At 54.1% G+C, this 14,659-nt stretch overlaps 5 protein-coding genes across 5 annotated transcripts; 3 read left to right on the forward strand and 2 right to left on the reverse strand.

The window, feature by feature from the left end:
- Nucleotides 1-120: 120 nt before the first annotated feature.
- VDBG_09971 (conserved hypothetical protein) lies at nucleotides 121-1,893 on the reverse strand (the record flags this gene model as incomplete). The annotated part of the gene is made up of 1 exon (XM_002999885.1): nucleotides 121-1,893. The coding sequence occupies one exon, from the start codon at nucleotides 1,891-1,893 to the stop codon at nucleotides 121-123; it is 1,773 nt and encodes a 590-aa protein (XP_002999931.1).
- A 2,405-nt stretch (nucleotides 1,894-4,298) lies between these two features.
- On the forward strand, nucleotides 4,299-4,711 carry VDBG_09972 (predicted protein; the record flags this gene model as incomplete). The annotated part of the gene is made up of 2 exons (XM_002999886.1): nucleotides 4,299-4,555; nucleotides 4,621-4,711. 2 exons carry the CDS (start codon nucleotides 4,299-4,301, stop codon nucleotides 4,709-4,711), a joined length of 348 nt encoding a protein of 115 aa, XP_002999932.1.
- Nucleotides 4,712-5,127: 416 nt separating this feature from the next.
- VDBG_09973 (deoxyribodipyrimidine photo-lyase) lies at nucleotides 5,128-6,956 on the reverse strand (the record flags this gene model as incomplete). The annotated part of the gene is made up of 2 exons (XM_002999887.1): nucleotides 5,128-5,677; nucleotides 5,737-6,956. 2 exons carry the CDS (start codon nucleotides 6,954-6,956, stop codon nucleotides 5,128-5,130), a joined length of 1,770 nt encoding a protein of 589 aa, XP_002999933.1.
- A 661-nt stretch (nucleotides 6,957-7,617) lies between these two features.
- On the forward strand, nucleotides 7,618-9,994 carry VDBG_09974 (conserved hypothetical protein; the record flags this gene model as incomplete). The annotated part of the gene is made up of 3 exons (XM_002999888.1): nucleotides 7,618-9,051; nucleotides 9,309-9,341; nucleotides 9,399-9,994. 3 exons carry the CDS (start codon nucleotides 7,618-7,620, stop codon nucleotides 9,414-9,416), a joined length of 1,485 nt encoding a protein of 494 aa, XP_002999934.1.
- Nucleotides 9,995-11,998: 2,004 nt separating this feature from the next.
- Nucleotides 11,999-13,783, forward strand: VDBG_09975 (forkhead domain-containing protein; the record flags this gene model as incomplete). Its single annotated transcript, XM_002999889.1, has 2 exons — nucleotides 11,999-12,943; nucleotides 13,016-13,783. The coding sequence occupies 2 exons, from the start codon at nucleotides 11,999-12,001 to the stop codon at nucleotides 13,781-13,783; spliced, it is 1,713 nt and encodes a 570-aa protein (XP_002999935.1).
- Nucleotides 13,784-14,659: the final 876 nt, after the last annotated feature.

Raw genomic sequence — 14,659 nt, forward strand, 5'->3', positions numbered from 1 at the left:
CCCTCGCACAAGACGTGATTGCTGGAAAACGATAAAAAAAAAGAGAATACACCGTCAGCTAGTTTTCAAAAAACAACCTAAAAAGATGTCTTGATTCACAGAGCATCGGTCGCCATGCGCTCAGATCATCAAGACGGGATGCCCAAGGCTCTGGAGACAGGCAGCAATGTCCCAGTCTTGACCCAGCGAGTCCCGGCGCGCCCAGACGTCTTCCATAACAGCCAAGGCGGTACGCAGTGACCCAAGAGCTCCGAGTGGGCCCATGCTAGTGACCATGTCCCGCAGCAGCTGCTGGTGACAAGGCTCGGTGAGACAGCCAACGACGCAGAAAGGCCACATGACAGTGCGAACACACACCGGGGACTGAAGCTGCGTCATGAGCTCAATGGCAGAAGCGATGCTGCTTGCTGTCTCAGGGCAGGACGGCTGCCATCCGGACACGACAACAGAAAGATAGGTGAGAGCGGCATATGCCCAAACCTTGGTATGGATGGGAACCATGGTGTGCAATGGCAGAGTGTCAACCTTTTGGCTCCACGAGAAATCAGTATAAACGCGGCAGCTCGGCTTGTGGTGTTTCGGATGAGGCAAATCGCCGAACTCGCCCACGCCGGGACTTGCTACTCGAGTGCACTGCCCGTCGAGGCATGCAATACCAGAGCGAAGAGCGTGTTCAATGGTGACGGCCCGATTCACCAGCTGTGTCACGGAGAGAGAACCGGCCCGTTTGTTTTCTTTCTTCCAGGTATCAAGAGAGGCAATCTCGCCGACGAGGTGGATAACCCAGGTTTGACAACCGAATAGCTGTTCAAACTGAATCTGCGTTCGGTTCCATTTGTGTTCGTCGCGCGCATAACCCAAGTCGAGGGCCGAGCTGTGATAATCCTGCAAGAGTGGGCGCCTCTCAGTACTTGTCGCCGTGAGCACATCGGTCAGGAATAGATATGCACCGAAGGTTCTCAAGGCTGCCTGCTCAGTTGTCCAGGGCATGAACAAGCCTCCTTCAGGCGGCGAAGGCATTCCAGCGAACCCCATCTGTAAGATGCGCTCGTCCCACTGGTGTGGCAGGGGGATGATCTGCTTGAAGAGCGAGATAGCGGCATCGACGTGCATCAGCCAGTTCGTAGAGTTGTAGACGGCTATGTCGAAAACAAGGAGCTGGATGATGCTGTTGAGAACGCGGACGCTCTCGCGAGGGTACTCCGACACACCTCTTGCATTTATGGCAGCCATTTCAGTTTGCAGCTCCCGGAGCGAGAGTTCTTGCTGAGCTTGGAGTAGCCGCCGGTTGGACAGCTGGCACGCACCGTGACCGCTTCCGCTGTTGTCGAGGACTAGGGAAAAGTAGTAGGAGCCAAGGCTGAGAGCAGTGTGATATACGGCCTTGTTGGACTTGAGAAGAGAAAGGACCCAGCCACGACCGCCTTCAGGCAGGGATGGGCGGTAAAATGGGAACAAAAAGGGGAAGACGTGGTCCAGATAGATCATGATGAAGTTGAGGTCGCCTTCTTCCTCTCTCATAACAGTGGACGCTGTCCTGGGCATCGGGGTTTTCCACGAGTCTTGAAAGGACGGTTCACTCTGGTCCATGGCCTCCGGCTCAGGGGTGATTTCTGCAATGGACGACTTTACGGCATCAAGCTGGAAAGCTGAAAGATCGGGCGGCGTGTCATGTGACGTCGCTGGGCTGGTATTTGTGCCATGCTGCGATGAGCCGTTGATCGAAGATGGGATAGAGACGTGCTCGCTGTCCGAGGCCTCTTCATCATCGGGAGCCGATTTCGCGAGCTCGAAACTCTGTAGGTATTTGCGTTCTCGCCTCTGGTTGGCCTGGATCTTGACCTCACGTTTGAGCTGGTCGGCAGCCTCCTTTTGTCGAGGTCCGCCATCCATCCATTCGGGCTTAGCATCTTCAAAGTGGCATGTGATCTCAAGAGAACTGCAGCCTTGACAGATAGGGCGTGTCTCGTCACATTTTTTGCGACGCAGACGGCACGTCCAGCAGCCTTGCGAGCTGCGTGCTCTCGAAGTCATGGTATGAGACGCCTGAGAGATGTTCGTCGCAAATTTTTTGAGCATCTTGGCGATGTGCAGCAGGCCGCACTGAGAACCGGATTGCGAGTTTCAGATCAATTGAGGCACGAGAGCGAAACGTTCATCCTCGCTGAACTGGTGTTGCGACAAGTGAAGTGTTGCTTGGAAATCAGTATTGGGGGGATACTGCTGAAGAAACGCCTGATTGGGAGTACGGGGCCACTCGTCAAGGGAGACAAAGGGAGGGAAGGCGTAATCAAGAGGGGAAGGCAAAGAAAAGGCTTTGTCATGCGGACGCTAAGCTACCGACAGCGATGGCTACACCGAGAATACCGAAGCTCAACCTTGATCTCACCGAAGGGGACCCCCCCTCCCCCATCCAAATACACACACAGACACTCTGTTCTTGGAGTCGGGCAGCGTTTCATTTCAGCTTCCTGCCCGCTCACTATTGTCTAAGGTATTCTTGACACACGCTGCGTCCGACAATTCACGGCCTAATGCTTTCTTGTGCCTCGATACGTCACTTTTACTTCGGCAACTCATTCACAATGACAAGGCACGGGCTGTGCTGCTGCAAGGAGGGCTTCACGCGCAAGGCTAGGTACTCATGCGCTGGCATGCCAGGCCCATGCCGCCAGCTCTGGGCCGGATCAGTGGTCCTCGACAAGCCAGCTCAAAAAGTGTTCCGGCACGAGGAGAACGTCTAGGTGGTGTGATTGTGAGGTCACTGGTCCTGACCCGGGGATTATATCAACGCACCCGACAATTGTCGGAACGTTGAGCGTCGTGCATCTTGGCATGCTAGTGATCTATGCTGGCAGCCATCAATCAGGCCAGAGAAAGATGCGGCAGCTTGCAGTAGTCTGGCGGTATACATGGATGGCTGGGGTCTGTCAGATTTTCGCGTCACAACCTCCACAACTCTGTCACATTTCGAGCCTTCCGTAGGCTTCTCGAGACAGACCTCGAAAGCCGTTGCTAGTAGCCTCTGCATTGTCGGAGAAGGAGGACAAAAGCAACTACAGGGGCTCCCGAGGAATCACGGCCTCGCTTGAGTGGCCCACACCGGGAACGCTGCGTTCTGCACCTATGCCAGAAGTTCAAGTCGTGTCACTCCTTTTCGCCCCTTCTCTCTCTCCACTCACTCGGGCGAACAGCAAACCCCTCCTTACCACCCTCTCCACTCAGCCGACCAAAAGCCATTACCCACACTGTTGGGTCGCTGGCATCCACATCATCCCAGCCTGGTGGCACGCCGCGGAAGGCGCCCGCGCTAAGATGCAGAATACAGCCTGGGAGACCGGGCTGCTCCTCCCCGGGCCCCGAAGCTGCGGGCTGAACCGCTTGGCCCCTCAGGTCATTGGTTCCACTCCCTCGGGAACCCTGCCTCATCTGCGTCGCGTCATATAACCTGCATTCGTTGTCTTCGGGCTTCTCGTCAAAAGGAGGCTTTTGGCAAAAGAAACGAGCTTATCCCGCCCCTGCTCCGTTGACCTGGAAGGCTCATTCCGCCCCTTTGGGTCGCGTGTGTGGGGAGGATGCCTTACCAGCCCGCCGTTGTGGGTGGGTAGATGGGCAGCATGCGTCGACACTGGAGAGTCTTGATCAGGGGGTATGCATGGGATCCCATGGACACAAAACCCCTTCCATTGTCTTGTTCTCTCGTGGTCTCTCTAGCAGTTCCCTGTTGGTGACAGTCAAGGCGCAACCTATTCCTACGATGTCCGCCACAAAGCCCAACGAACCTAAGGTGCTTGAGCCGATCCCCTCGCCTATTATTGTCAAGAGTAACATGATAGCCACCTCATCAGCCTCATACTCAGAAGCAGGAAGGGCATGCTCGAACCCGGGCTCATGGACTTGCAACTATCATTCCGCTTCAGCAGCTAAAGAAAGCAACGGCCCGAGGCAAGTTTGATATTCAAGCTCTCGACCTTGGCTCAACTAGGCTAACATAAGTCTTCAACAGTCAACGACCCCTCGATTGTGCGATGTCCGAGTTCAAGAGGTCTAGTGCTCCGTCACCAGAGTCTGTGGTCGTAAGCGACGACGTAAGCAGCCAACTTAACCATTCCCTCGACGGACATTCGTCTTGTCCGCCCTCGTACCTACTTCAAACGTACTTGGACACACCTCATCGGCATGAAAGGCGATCGCTCGGGCTTACGGGACGTTCAAGCTCCGGGCCAACCGTCCCTGAGCAAACTGACTACACTCCAGCAGCCTTGCAGGCGGGTCTCGCTGACCCCTTGGCACCACGAATGCTTCAACCACCAGTCCTCAGTGGCGAAGAAGGCAAGCTCTTCTACAGAGAGATGCCGTCCATTGCTCCTCTTGATATACCCTCAGAGGATCCTCCCTCCTCGCCAGACTCCATTGCATTGACCCCGGACGAAGGTCATGAACAGCCAGTGATGCAGACCATACTTGAAGATCTCAGACGGTCCCTTGGCGATGCTGGCGTTGATTGCGAGAAAAAGAACATCTCAGAGCTCATGGCTGCCCACAGGCGAAACAGGTACGGCAGTCCTTAGTCTCTCCATGCTCCCCATGGCAATTTCGTTAACCAGATGGACGACATAGACGTGGCGAGAAACTTGAGCAGGCTAGAACTCTCAAGGTGAGGAAGAAGACTAGAGGATTCGGGGCCGCCAACGGGTCACCAAAAAAGTGAGACGGGTGCTATCAGAGCGTGTCGATGAGCAGAGTGAAGAGGCCTTCCGCAAGTGATATTCGCAGTCAATTTTTAGAGAGGGGTTAACAATACATCTGAATTTTGGCCCTCCGCAGTCCTTATGTACGTCCTCTCATAATCCCAAACCCCTCAACTAGGCCCCTGTCCCGTGGCTCCGCAGGTGCCTCCTGACAATTGCTCTGTATTATTAGCATATTTAAGATGAATATGCCATGACTTTCTAGGTAGCGTAAGGTGACGCTGTACTGGCGACGATTACGAGCTTGGCGCTGTCAACCAAGAATCAATCACAATCGAGGGTTAGTAGACATTGGCACCAAAATGGATATCAATGATAATACAATACAAACGACCCTTACGAAGAAGCCCACGATCGACCCTGTTGTCTCCAATAACTACAGATCCTCCCGGCCCAGACCCCGTTTGTACTCTGTCAAAGCTCGTTCGCGAACATCTTTGTGCGCAACTATAGGCTCAGGATAGCCCTTTTTCTTCGCTTGCGGCCCTGCGCCGCGTCCATATGGATCGTGTATCGCCTTGCCCTTGACACCTGCTAGCTCTGGGACCCATTTGCGAATGTACTCGCCATCGGGATCGAACTTTTCGCTCTGTAGCAAAGGGTTAAAGATGCGAAAGTACGGCTGCGGGTCGACACCGACACTGGCGCTAAAGCCCCAGCCGCCGTTGTTGGATGCGAAATCACCATCCACCAGGTGCTCCATAAAGAACCGCTCACCCATGCGCCAGTCGATTAGAAGATCCTTACAGAGAAAGGATGCGACAATCATGCGACAGCGGTTATGCATCCAGCCCACATGGATCATCTGACGCATGGCAGCGTCGACAATCGGGAAACCTGTCTTTCCCTCACACCAAGCCTTGAAATCATCCTTTTCATAAGACCATTCAATATTGGCGTATTCGGGTTTGAAAGGCTTGTTCATGCTGCTTGCAGGTTAGTTAACAGGCATGCTTTGTCAGGGAGGGAACATCATCTCTCTTACCAGACATAGGGCCAGTGAACCAGAACATGCTTATAAAAGTCCCGCCAGGCTACCTCGCTGATCCATGTTTGAATGCCGCCGTTTCCACCATCGAGTTTCTTTGTCTTGTTGCGGTCCCTTGCTGTCCTGACGCAAGTCCGGGAGCTGATGGTCCCGCTGGCAAGATGCATCGAGAGTGAAGAGGTACCGTTGTCGCCTGGGATATTGCGCCGATCTGCGTAAGAGCTGATGCTGCCGTCACAAAACTTGTCCAGCCGTTCGCGAGCTGCGTGCTCTCCGGCTGGGAAAAGTGCTCGGAAGCGCTTCTTCTCCTCAGCACCGAGGGTCTTGTTCGGCACCTCCTCCGGGATTTCCGACGCGAATAGGTTGCCAAACCTTTCCTTTGCACTGCTGGGGTTCTTGTTCGGATGGTCAAACAGTTCCAACCGATCCGGGTTTTCGTGGACGTGGCGCATCCAAGATCGGTACCATGGCGTATATACGGCGTACTGCTTTCCGGTGCCAGTCTGCAATTGGCCCGGGGGCACAACACAGGTATCATGCACGGCTTCGAACGACATGCCTTTGTCAGCGAATGTGCGCACCAACTTGGCTTCCCTCCGTAGCTCGTCGACTTCGTACTCCATGTTGGCGAAGAGGTGTGTCGCTCCCCATTCTCCCATAAGTTCGACAATGCGATCAGAAATTTGTCTCCTCTTCTCAACAGTCTCAATGTGAAGCGGAATGTCCAGTTTAGCGAGGTCGTGTTTCAGGATTTCCAATGTTCGTAGCGTAAAGTCAACACGAATAGGAGCCGTCAGATGGGCCTCGAAATCCTGAGGACTGATAATGTACATAGCAATCAGAGGCACACCAGCGTCCTTGGCCCTCTCGCTCGCCAGGCGGAGCGACGTGTTGTCTGATAGCCTCAGATCCATCTTGAACCAGTGCACGACGGCAGCCCCCACCTTGACGCCCTTACGAGTCATGGATGTATCGGCCAGCGCAGAGGTGAGTTCTTCGATGGGCCTGGGAAGTTCGTTGTTGTTGTAGGCGCGGGCCCGATCATTGCTCATCTCGTGAGGGTAGTACTTCCGAAGGACGATGCCATGTTCTTCTGCGTCTTTATAAAAGGGATGCGGCTCGCGCAAGGGATCTTTCGCTTTCTTTGACGCCGGCTGCACATCAGAGGTAACGGCTGAGGCGGACAGTTGGCGCTTCGCGCCGCGTTTGGGAGGCATGGCCACGAAGTAAATAGCTGGACCAGCTGTACAGCGTTTGATCTGGTGATGATGTTCACGCCACAGACGCGCTGATGCCGGTGGGCGCAGTGGGCTGCTGTTCAATAGTGTTGGTACGGTTGATCGTAGTGGTAGACAAGAAGCAGGTGTGAAGAGTCGGGTCCGGAAGGCAGCGCAGGGCTTCGTCGTTCTCATAGTCTTTTGACCTCAGATTGAAATCTAGAGAGGGATGTATTGCACACACACCAGGTGAGAAAAGTATTGAAGCACGGATGCGCGAGGCCCGCCGCGCTGCTGGGCGACCCAGCTGGCGCGATTCGAGATCGGACTCTCGATGTCTTGTGCGTCATGACGTTTCCTAGATCGGACAAGTGGGCAGGAGACGCACTAGGGACAATCGGATTACCCCTGTGAAATGCGAGCTTGTAGCGACAGTCGACAGGGGCCTGAAGAGTCCCCACAGCAGCTCCTCCTTCCGCAGCTAGGGGGGGTGGGGAAGGCTCCAAGCTCACCGTATCACGTGGTGATAAGCCGAATCTTTCAAGACTTGGGCTGCCTAGCAAGCCGCCAGACGTGACGCTCGCATCAGCGTGTGATCAACTGCCTCTTCGATGGCTTGTGCTGCAGCTTTCAACCTAGCAAAGCTCCAAAACTATACACCATGAATCCGGCACGCAAGGCTATGTTACAATCTGGGCGCAGGTCTCCTCCTCGAAGAGATATTGCCTCGCCTCGGAATGACCACAACACGCGCATCTCCAAGCCGACGAACCCGGCTTCCTCAGCCAGGTCGCGACAGAATAAGACGTCTTCCTCTGCGTATATGACTCAGGATGAGCAGGCTCGGAAGTTTGTCGCCGAAGAGGACAAATTTGTCCTAAAACAGACCAAGAAAAAGGCCGACATTCGTGTTCGTGAAGGACGCGCCAAACCGATCGACCTCCTCGCCTACAATCTTCGCTTTGTTGATGATGACCGCGACTTGTATGACGAGGACGAGGCAGACCTACACGTTGCCCTAACACCACCCGATGTCGTATTGCAAGGCCTCGACGCATCTCAGCTGCGGGAACTCGAAGCCGATATCAAATCCTACCACACCCTCGAGACGAATGCGAGAAATCGTGAATACTGGCTGTCTTTACAGACCATCTGCTCTGAGCGCCGACAGAAACTCAAACCACAAGGTCCGGATGACAGGGTTGTCAGCACTGTGTCATCTGACGTCGACAAGATCCTAAGTCCCAAGACATACGAGCAGCTGGAAGCCCTCGAAAAACAAGTGAAGGCCAAGCTACAATCCAACGAAGACATCGACACGGATTACTGGGAACAGTTGCTACGCAGTCTTCTAGTTTGGAAGGCAAAGGCGAAGCTGAAAAAAGTGTATGAGGCGGTCAAGGAGAGCCGGGCTGCCGTGCTGAACGCGCGCCACCCAGACAAAGCACATCCCTCATCGGATGTTGTTCCAGGCCTCGGTGGCGCGTCCTCTATCGCTCGCACCTCCACTGGAGCCGAATCGTCCTCGAGGTTCGACACAAAGGCTCCAGTCAAATCAATAATTCCCAGCGGCGCCCCGCCCGGAACGGCTCGCTTTGCACAAGTGGAGAATGAGGACTTCTCTCAGGCCACAAAGGCCCTTTATGAACGCGAAGTCGCTCGCGGCGTTGGCGAGGACGAAGAGGTGTTCGCGGCAGAGGAGGCTGTTACTTCAGCAGCGAAGCCCCAATGGGCAGACAAGCACCGGCCACGAAAACCACGATATTTCAATCGCGTTCAAATGGGATACGAGTGGAACAAGTATAACCAAACACATTATGACCACGATAATCCACCTCCCAAGGTCGTCCAAGGATACAAGTTCAACATTTTTTATCCGGAGCTTATCGACAAGACAAAGGCACCAACATTCAAGATTATTCGAGAACATGGTCGCAAGAGGGGAGAGTCGTTTGCTCCGGCCGGCGAAGAAGACACATGTCTCATTCGTTTCATCGCCGGACCGCCATACGAGGACATTGCATTCCGTATAGTCGATCGTGAATGGGACTATAGCGCGAAAAAGGATAGGGGCTTCAAGAGCTCCTTTGACAAGGTAAGCCAGACCTGCTGTCGTTTTGCTTCGTTGGCCGTGGTTGTTTGTACTCCTCCTCCGCGAAGTCATCTGCGTAGCAGTCTGTCCTTGCTGTGCAAGGCACTCGTATACCCCAGCTCGTCTAGGCATACTTTGAAGCAAGTTGGGCTCAACCGCCCACTCGCGTGTCTCTCCACTTCTACCGCTGATCTTTGTTTTTCCTTATCACCCCCCTCCCCGTTTCGCAGCATGACGATGCTGATTCGACACACCCGCAGGGCATCCTTCAACTACACTTTCAGTTCAAAAAGGTAAGCGCCATGTGCTCATCTTCCCTGCACCATTATGGAACTGACAGATCATCTCAGATCTATTATCGAAAGTAGTCTCGTGCAGTAACGCCCACTTCGAGCCGACCCCTATCATGTCCGCAGCATCCAATCTAACAGAGGCCGGCCAAGGAACCTGGTATATGGGTTCAGCCGTCGCCATTGTTCGAGGGTGGTTAGGGGTAACGACAGCGCCGAAAGCCATCAGCAGTCCATGGCGTGGCAACCAATGTCACGGACGACCACCCGCGACGAATCCGGAAATATGGCAGGCCGACGACAATGTGGCGCACAAACGACCTGCTGGCTAAAAATGCACGCATACGGGCTGTCATGTATCGTGTGGCGCCCCAAACATGGAGTCCGTAGACCCGGACGCTCGAAACTGTGCCACCTCGCCAGGTTTGACAAAAGGGAGAGGAAAGAGGACAGAGAAGGAAGCTGAGTGTGAGGTGTCTTGGAAAGGGGGCAGTTCCTCTCGCTTACCCTGACATTTTGACAGCGGCACATCCATCTTCGCCCCTCGCAGGGTTTGTGCGCCGTTCCTGTCTTGTCAGGTCAGTGCTGGCCATCTTCGTGCACATCCTGGGCGTTGGTAGGCCATATGGGACCAATACAAAGAAGTACATGATGCCATGCCGTGTGCTGCCCCCTCAATTAGAACTGGATTTGCTCAGCCAGACGATGCGAACCGGGATTCTTACTACGTCGGCTGCTCCTGAACGAAATGCAACCACCTGCCCCCACGGGCGACTATGTACTATCAGTGTTGTGTGCTATTCACAAGACGCATGGAAGCCCCTTTCGCCCTTACAACACAACACTAATACGTCTGGGAGCATAGATTTCACAAGCTTGCCCCCAATCCGTTCCTCAAGATGCGACGACGTGTACCTGCGGAGCTGTGTACAAGAGTCTTCTAGAAGTTTTTCGATGCTCAATCATGTGTACCGGGCAACGGGTTATTGCGGATGCCTCGCCATCTCACCGCCTAAATAAGGCTACGCGCAGGAAATGGAGCAAGTCGCTGTCAGTGCAACATCCCAGGAGCTTCATCTGGAGGGGAAAGATGGTTGGCTTGTGTTGGCGAAAGGGTTGGCCATGCGCGTATCCGATGAAGCCTTCTTCCATCACAGATCCAGAGCTGACCGCCGCCCGGCCACATCTGGGCGTGACATGGCCGTTGTTAAAAGCAGGTCATGTCCTGCCACGCTATGCAGAGCTGTAGGCCGGGATGACAGGGCATTGTCCCCTGCGTGCAACGTCTTCGCTGATGGCCGATGTGACAAGCAAGCCATTGTGGGAATCGTCTTTCCGTCTTCCTGTCACGGACCTTGGGGGTTGCTCCACTGCCAGTATTCATGTGTAGGACGTCCCCGGCTCGGTATCCTACGTGCTTTCTTCGTGGGGGTGCTTGTTGGGGGTTTGTGTATGCAATGACTCCCGTCTTGCCCTTCGCGTTCACGGAGTAGACGGGTCCCCTCGACGGTGGTATTACAAGATTCATTCAGACGCAACTGTGGCAGCTCATCACGCGACTCGCGGAACATTACGCACGCGTCAGCGTCGCCTCTTGAGATGCCTGGTGATTACATGACCGCCTCGCCTTCCAAAGTCTAGATTTCTAGTCTCTTCAGTCATTCAGGATGTCTGGCCAGGGCTCAGTCCATTTGCATCGCCCAGAATGATCTAGTGACCTTGGTAGGTTGGGGAGAGGGGGGGGGGGGCACTGACCCCGCCACCCTGGAAAACAATGCCACTGTACTGTCATCTGTTGTCTGTTTGTATCTTACGTGCCTGTGGCCTCCCTCCCCCTCACCGTCCCCCAGTCTGAGCTTTGATACCTGCATGTGACTGGGCCAGGGGGGTGTGCTGTATAACCCACGCGGCAAAGGAGGAAACATAAGTGCATGCAACCCATGTAAACATGCACATGGCAAAGCACACACGCATACATACACGTACGGGATTGTTGGCGCATAATGCATAAAACACGCATGTGGAGGACGTCGTGAAGGTGAAGGCTGACAGAATCTTGGGCTGAGCTAGAAGATAGTGTGTACTCCTACCCACACATTGTGGTCAAGATTAAGCCATGGAGCTCTCTTCACCGTTCGAACGGACACCCCTGCCGCCTGTCCAACGACCGACTACGCTCCTACTGGTCATTGCTTTGGCATGGTACTTGCTCCAACGACCGGATGTACACCCATGCCCGGAGTCCTTGAACCACTAATTATTCTTGTTCTGGATTCTTGTCCAGAGACGTTGTGGCTGCGTAATTCATGAAAACAGCTAGCGCTCTTGTGCCAGGGTCCCTGTTGTCTCTCGCTCTCCTTACCCAACGTTTAATAAGGCCGTCTTGTAGAACGATCATAGCTACCAGGGAAATTCTGAATGCTCTGCTCGTTGAACCCTCATCCCTCGTTCCTCGTCATACATTAGTAACACTCCATGACCATTCTACCTGTCCTTGTCACATTCTTGACGGCATCTTGTCTGTCACTTCAGCATTAACACCCCTAACATCGCAAATACATTTGCAGACTCATTACCAAGAAAGCCTTCGGGTCCGCCAGTATCAGTCTTTGCCTGAAGCGATATCCTCAAGACAGACGACGATTGTTATGAGATTACCCATGGGAACACACATCCCAGACAGCTTGCCCGCCTTTGCCAAAAAGTACGAAGACAGACACTTCCTATCTAGCACAACGCAATCGCCTTCCTGTTCAAACCTGGACGGTGACGAGGTCTTAACAAAGCCCTCATACTATACCTCGCCTGTCATGAGGAAGGAACTCTCCTCTTTTATTCAAGGCCGTTACTCCTGGTATGCGAACAGCCAGCGTCCCTTTGACGGCCGAGAAGACGCGGAGCAATATGCTTCTTCGACCTCTAGAAGATGGGATCCAAACACCCCGCCGGTGTCCATCGCGGAATTCGAAAATTGTCCCTACAATTACACTGACTACGAGGCCATGTCGACAAATTACACCTCGTCTCCAGTCGTGGTGTCCCCACGAGGTTGGTCTGCCGCCTCTGATCAATCGGACTGGAATTCCCCCATCGAACAGTCTCGCCATCAGGCGCTTTCGAACGATGGCCGGCCTCTTCATAGCCCCTTGTCCTGCGATCTCGCTGAGATATCTGACGTGAACATTGCGCTCAACTACCCGCGCTATTACCATGAGTTCGAATCAGAACCCCCCGACTTGATTCGAAAGCCTCACCCAGCGCCCATGCTCTCAGATACGCCGCCTCATAGCAGCATACCAGGCGCCGACGTCAACCCATCAAACATATTCTCATCTATGAGGGACCAGTCATGCGCGAAAGAAGGATCCGAATTCATTATTCCTGGGCAAGCTCCCTCTGCAACAGCAAACTCGCGGGCCATGGACACCTCGAAAAATGGCGAGCCTTATGCTAGGCTGATCTATCGAGCCTTCATGAGTGTCCCTAGTCATGCCATGACTCTGCAGGAGATATACGAGTGGTTTCGCGTGAACACTGACAAGGCGAACAGCCCCGGGAAAGATGGTTGGAAGAACAGTATCCGCCATAACCTCAGCATGAACCACGTGAGTATTCTTCCTTTTCCGCCTAATGCAGAATCGGAGTATCCAAGGCTGACTACTTTGTCTTGTTTCAAGGCCTTTGTGAGGAGGGAAAAGATTCAAGACACGGAATTAGGAGCAGGTGGTCCTCTCCCCATCCCTCAGCCCGCAGGCGACGCGAGAAAATCGACAGAATGGGTGCTCGAAGATTGGGCTCTCCGCGATGGTGTGCAGAGCACCACAAGGTATCGGCCCAAAGGCAGTCATTCGTTGAAAAGAGGACGGCATAGCTCTCTCTCTCACAATGTCACATACCACGCCAACCCCAAGCACCCCCATCTCATAAGGCCTGGTCGAGCGGTATCTGGAGAGAAGGGGGGGTTCGCAACCAGCAGGGGGAGACGCAAGGCTCGATATGAAGCGCCGCCCACAAGTGCAGGCGTGATCTCTCAACAAATGAATATGCTCGATCTGCAGATGGGCACGAACTCGGGCCAGGCCCCATATCAGTTCTCACAGCATCACCAGCACCAGCAGCTGCCTCTTGCGTGCGAGCAAGTCGTCATGTATGAGCAAGCATACTCCAATCAACCGCCTCCGCACGGCGAGGCTGGGCTCGCTTCGCCCTTGGACCCTGAGCGTGTACCGGCTGGTCTGGACTTCGGGCTGTCCGGTCCCAATACGGGTGCTTCTGTCAGCTCGCTCCAACAACCGGATGTGTACGACTTTCCACAGTACAGCCTCAGCGATGTAGAGTGTGTGTATCCCGCGGGTCGCTTTGCTGAGGGTGGAAACATGCTTCACATTTGGGGCCAGGGCAGCTATCAGACGCCCGGCGGCAATGGCAGTCCTGCCACGCCATGATATATTGCCTCATCTTCTTTTGTCTTGAATGCTTTCCAATTAGCCAGCTGACCTTCTCAAGCAAAGCTGGATGTCGGCCGAGAGTCTGGAAATCGGGTAGGAGAGTGGTATCGTGAGGAGTTATGGCGATTTCGACATTTGTGCAGTGTAAGGATCCCACGCTCAGTTTTCTCTGGCCATTTCGCCTTGGTCTCCTCCTGTCGCATACTGTGTGACGTACGGAACTATGTTCTAGCTCGCACACGAATGCAACATCGACGCCAAGGTTTCTTCCGTCTCTGTCCCGGGACTGCGAGCTTTGTCGCGGTGGTACAGAAGCGGTTAGCGCTGTGACTGCTTCCCTCTCATGCACATCCTAGCCTTCCGTCACATTGATAGGAATAAAGGCGTGTGGGGACGAAGGTGTACAGATCCAGGAGGTTCAAGTGAGCAATAGTTGGTGTGGCAGCACAGAAAAGCAGCTGGGTAGCACAGCCAGTGAACTGGACTACTAGGGCGCACCAATCTGGGGGATGAAGTTAGGTACGCTGTAAAAGTCGTACTGGGAGGTTGACAGCTGCACAGAAAATTCTCGGAGAATAAGGCCGACGAGCGAGCACGTTGGTTAAGGAGAAAAGAGGGGGAGAGGGGGTCCGGAGCCAACCTTGAGCCTGTCTACGACAAATCTTGCCTGTTCATTAGCAGTGAGCTGTCGCGAGGTTCATCGGTGCCGAAGCGATGTGTGATCACGACAGGGCAAAGGGTTAGCGCGTGGCCTGTCCCACATAGCCAATTCAAGGCCGAGAAAGCCAGCCATGCCAGTCGCGGCCATTTTTTCATACAACCGTTGGTTGGTCATTCATCCTTCTAAAACAGGGCTGGCTGGTCACAGTCGAT

Source organism: Verticillium alfalfae, genomic scaffold, assembly GCF_000150825.1.
Source record: "Verticillium alfalfae VaMs.102 supercont1.17 genomic scaffold, whole genome shotgun sequence".
In the NCBI taxonomy this organism is placed as follows: Eukaryota; Fungi; Ascomycota; class Sordariomycetes; order Glomerellales; family Plectosphaerellaceae; genus Verticillium; species Verticillium alfalfae.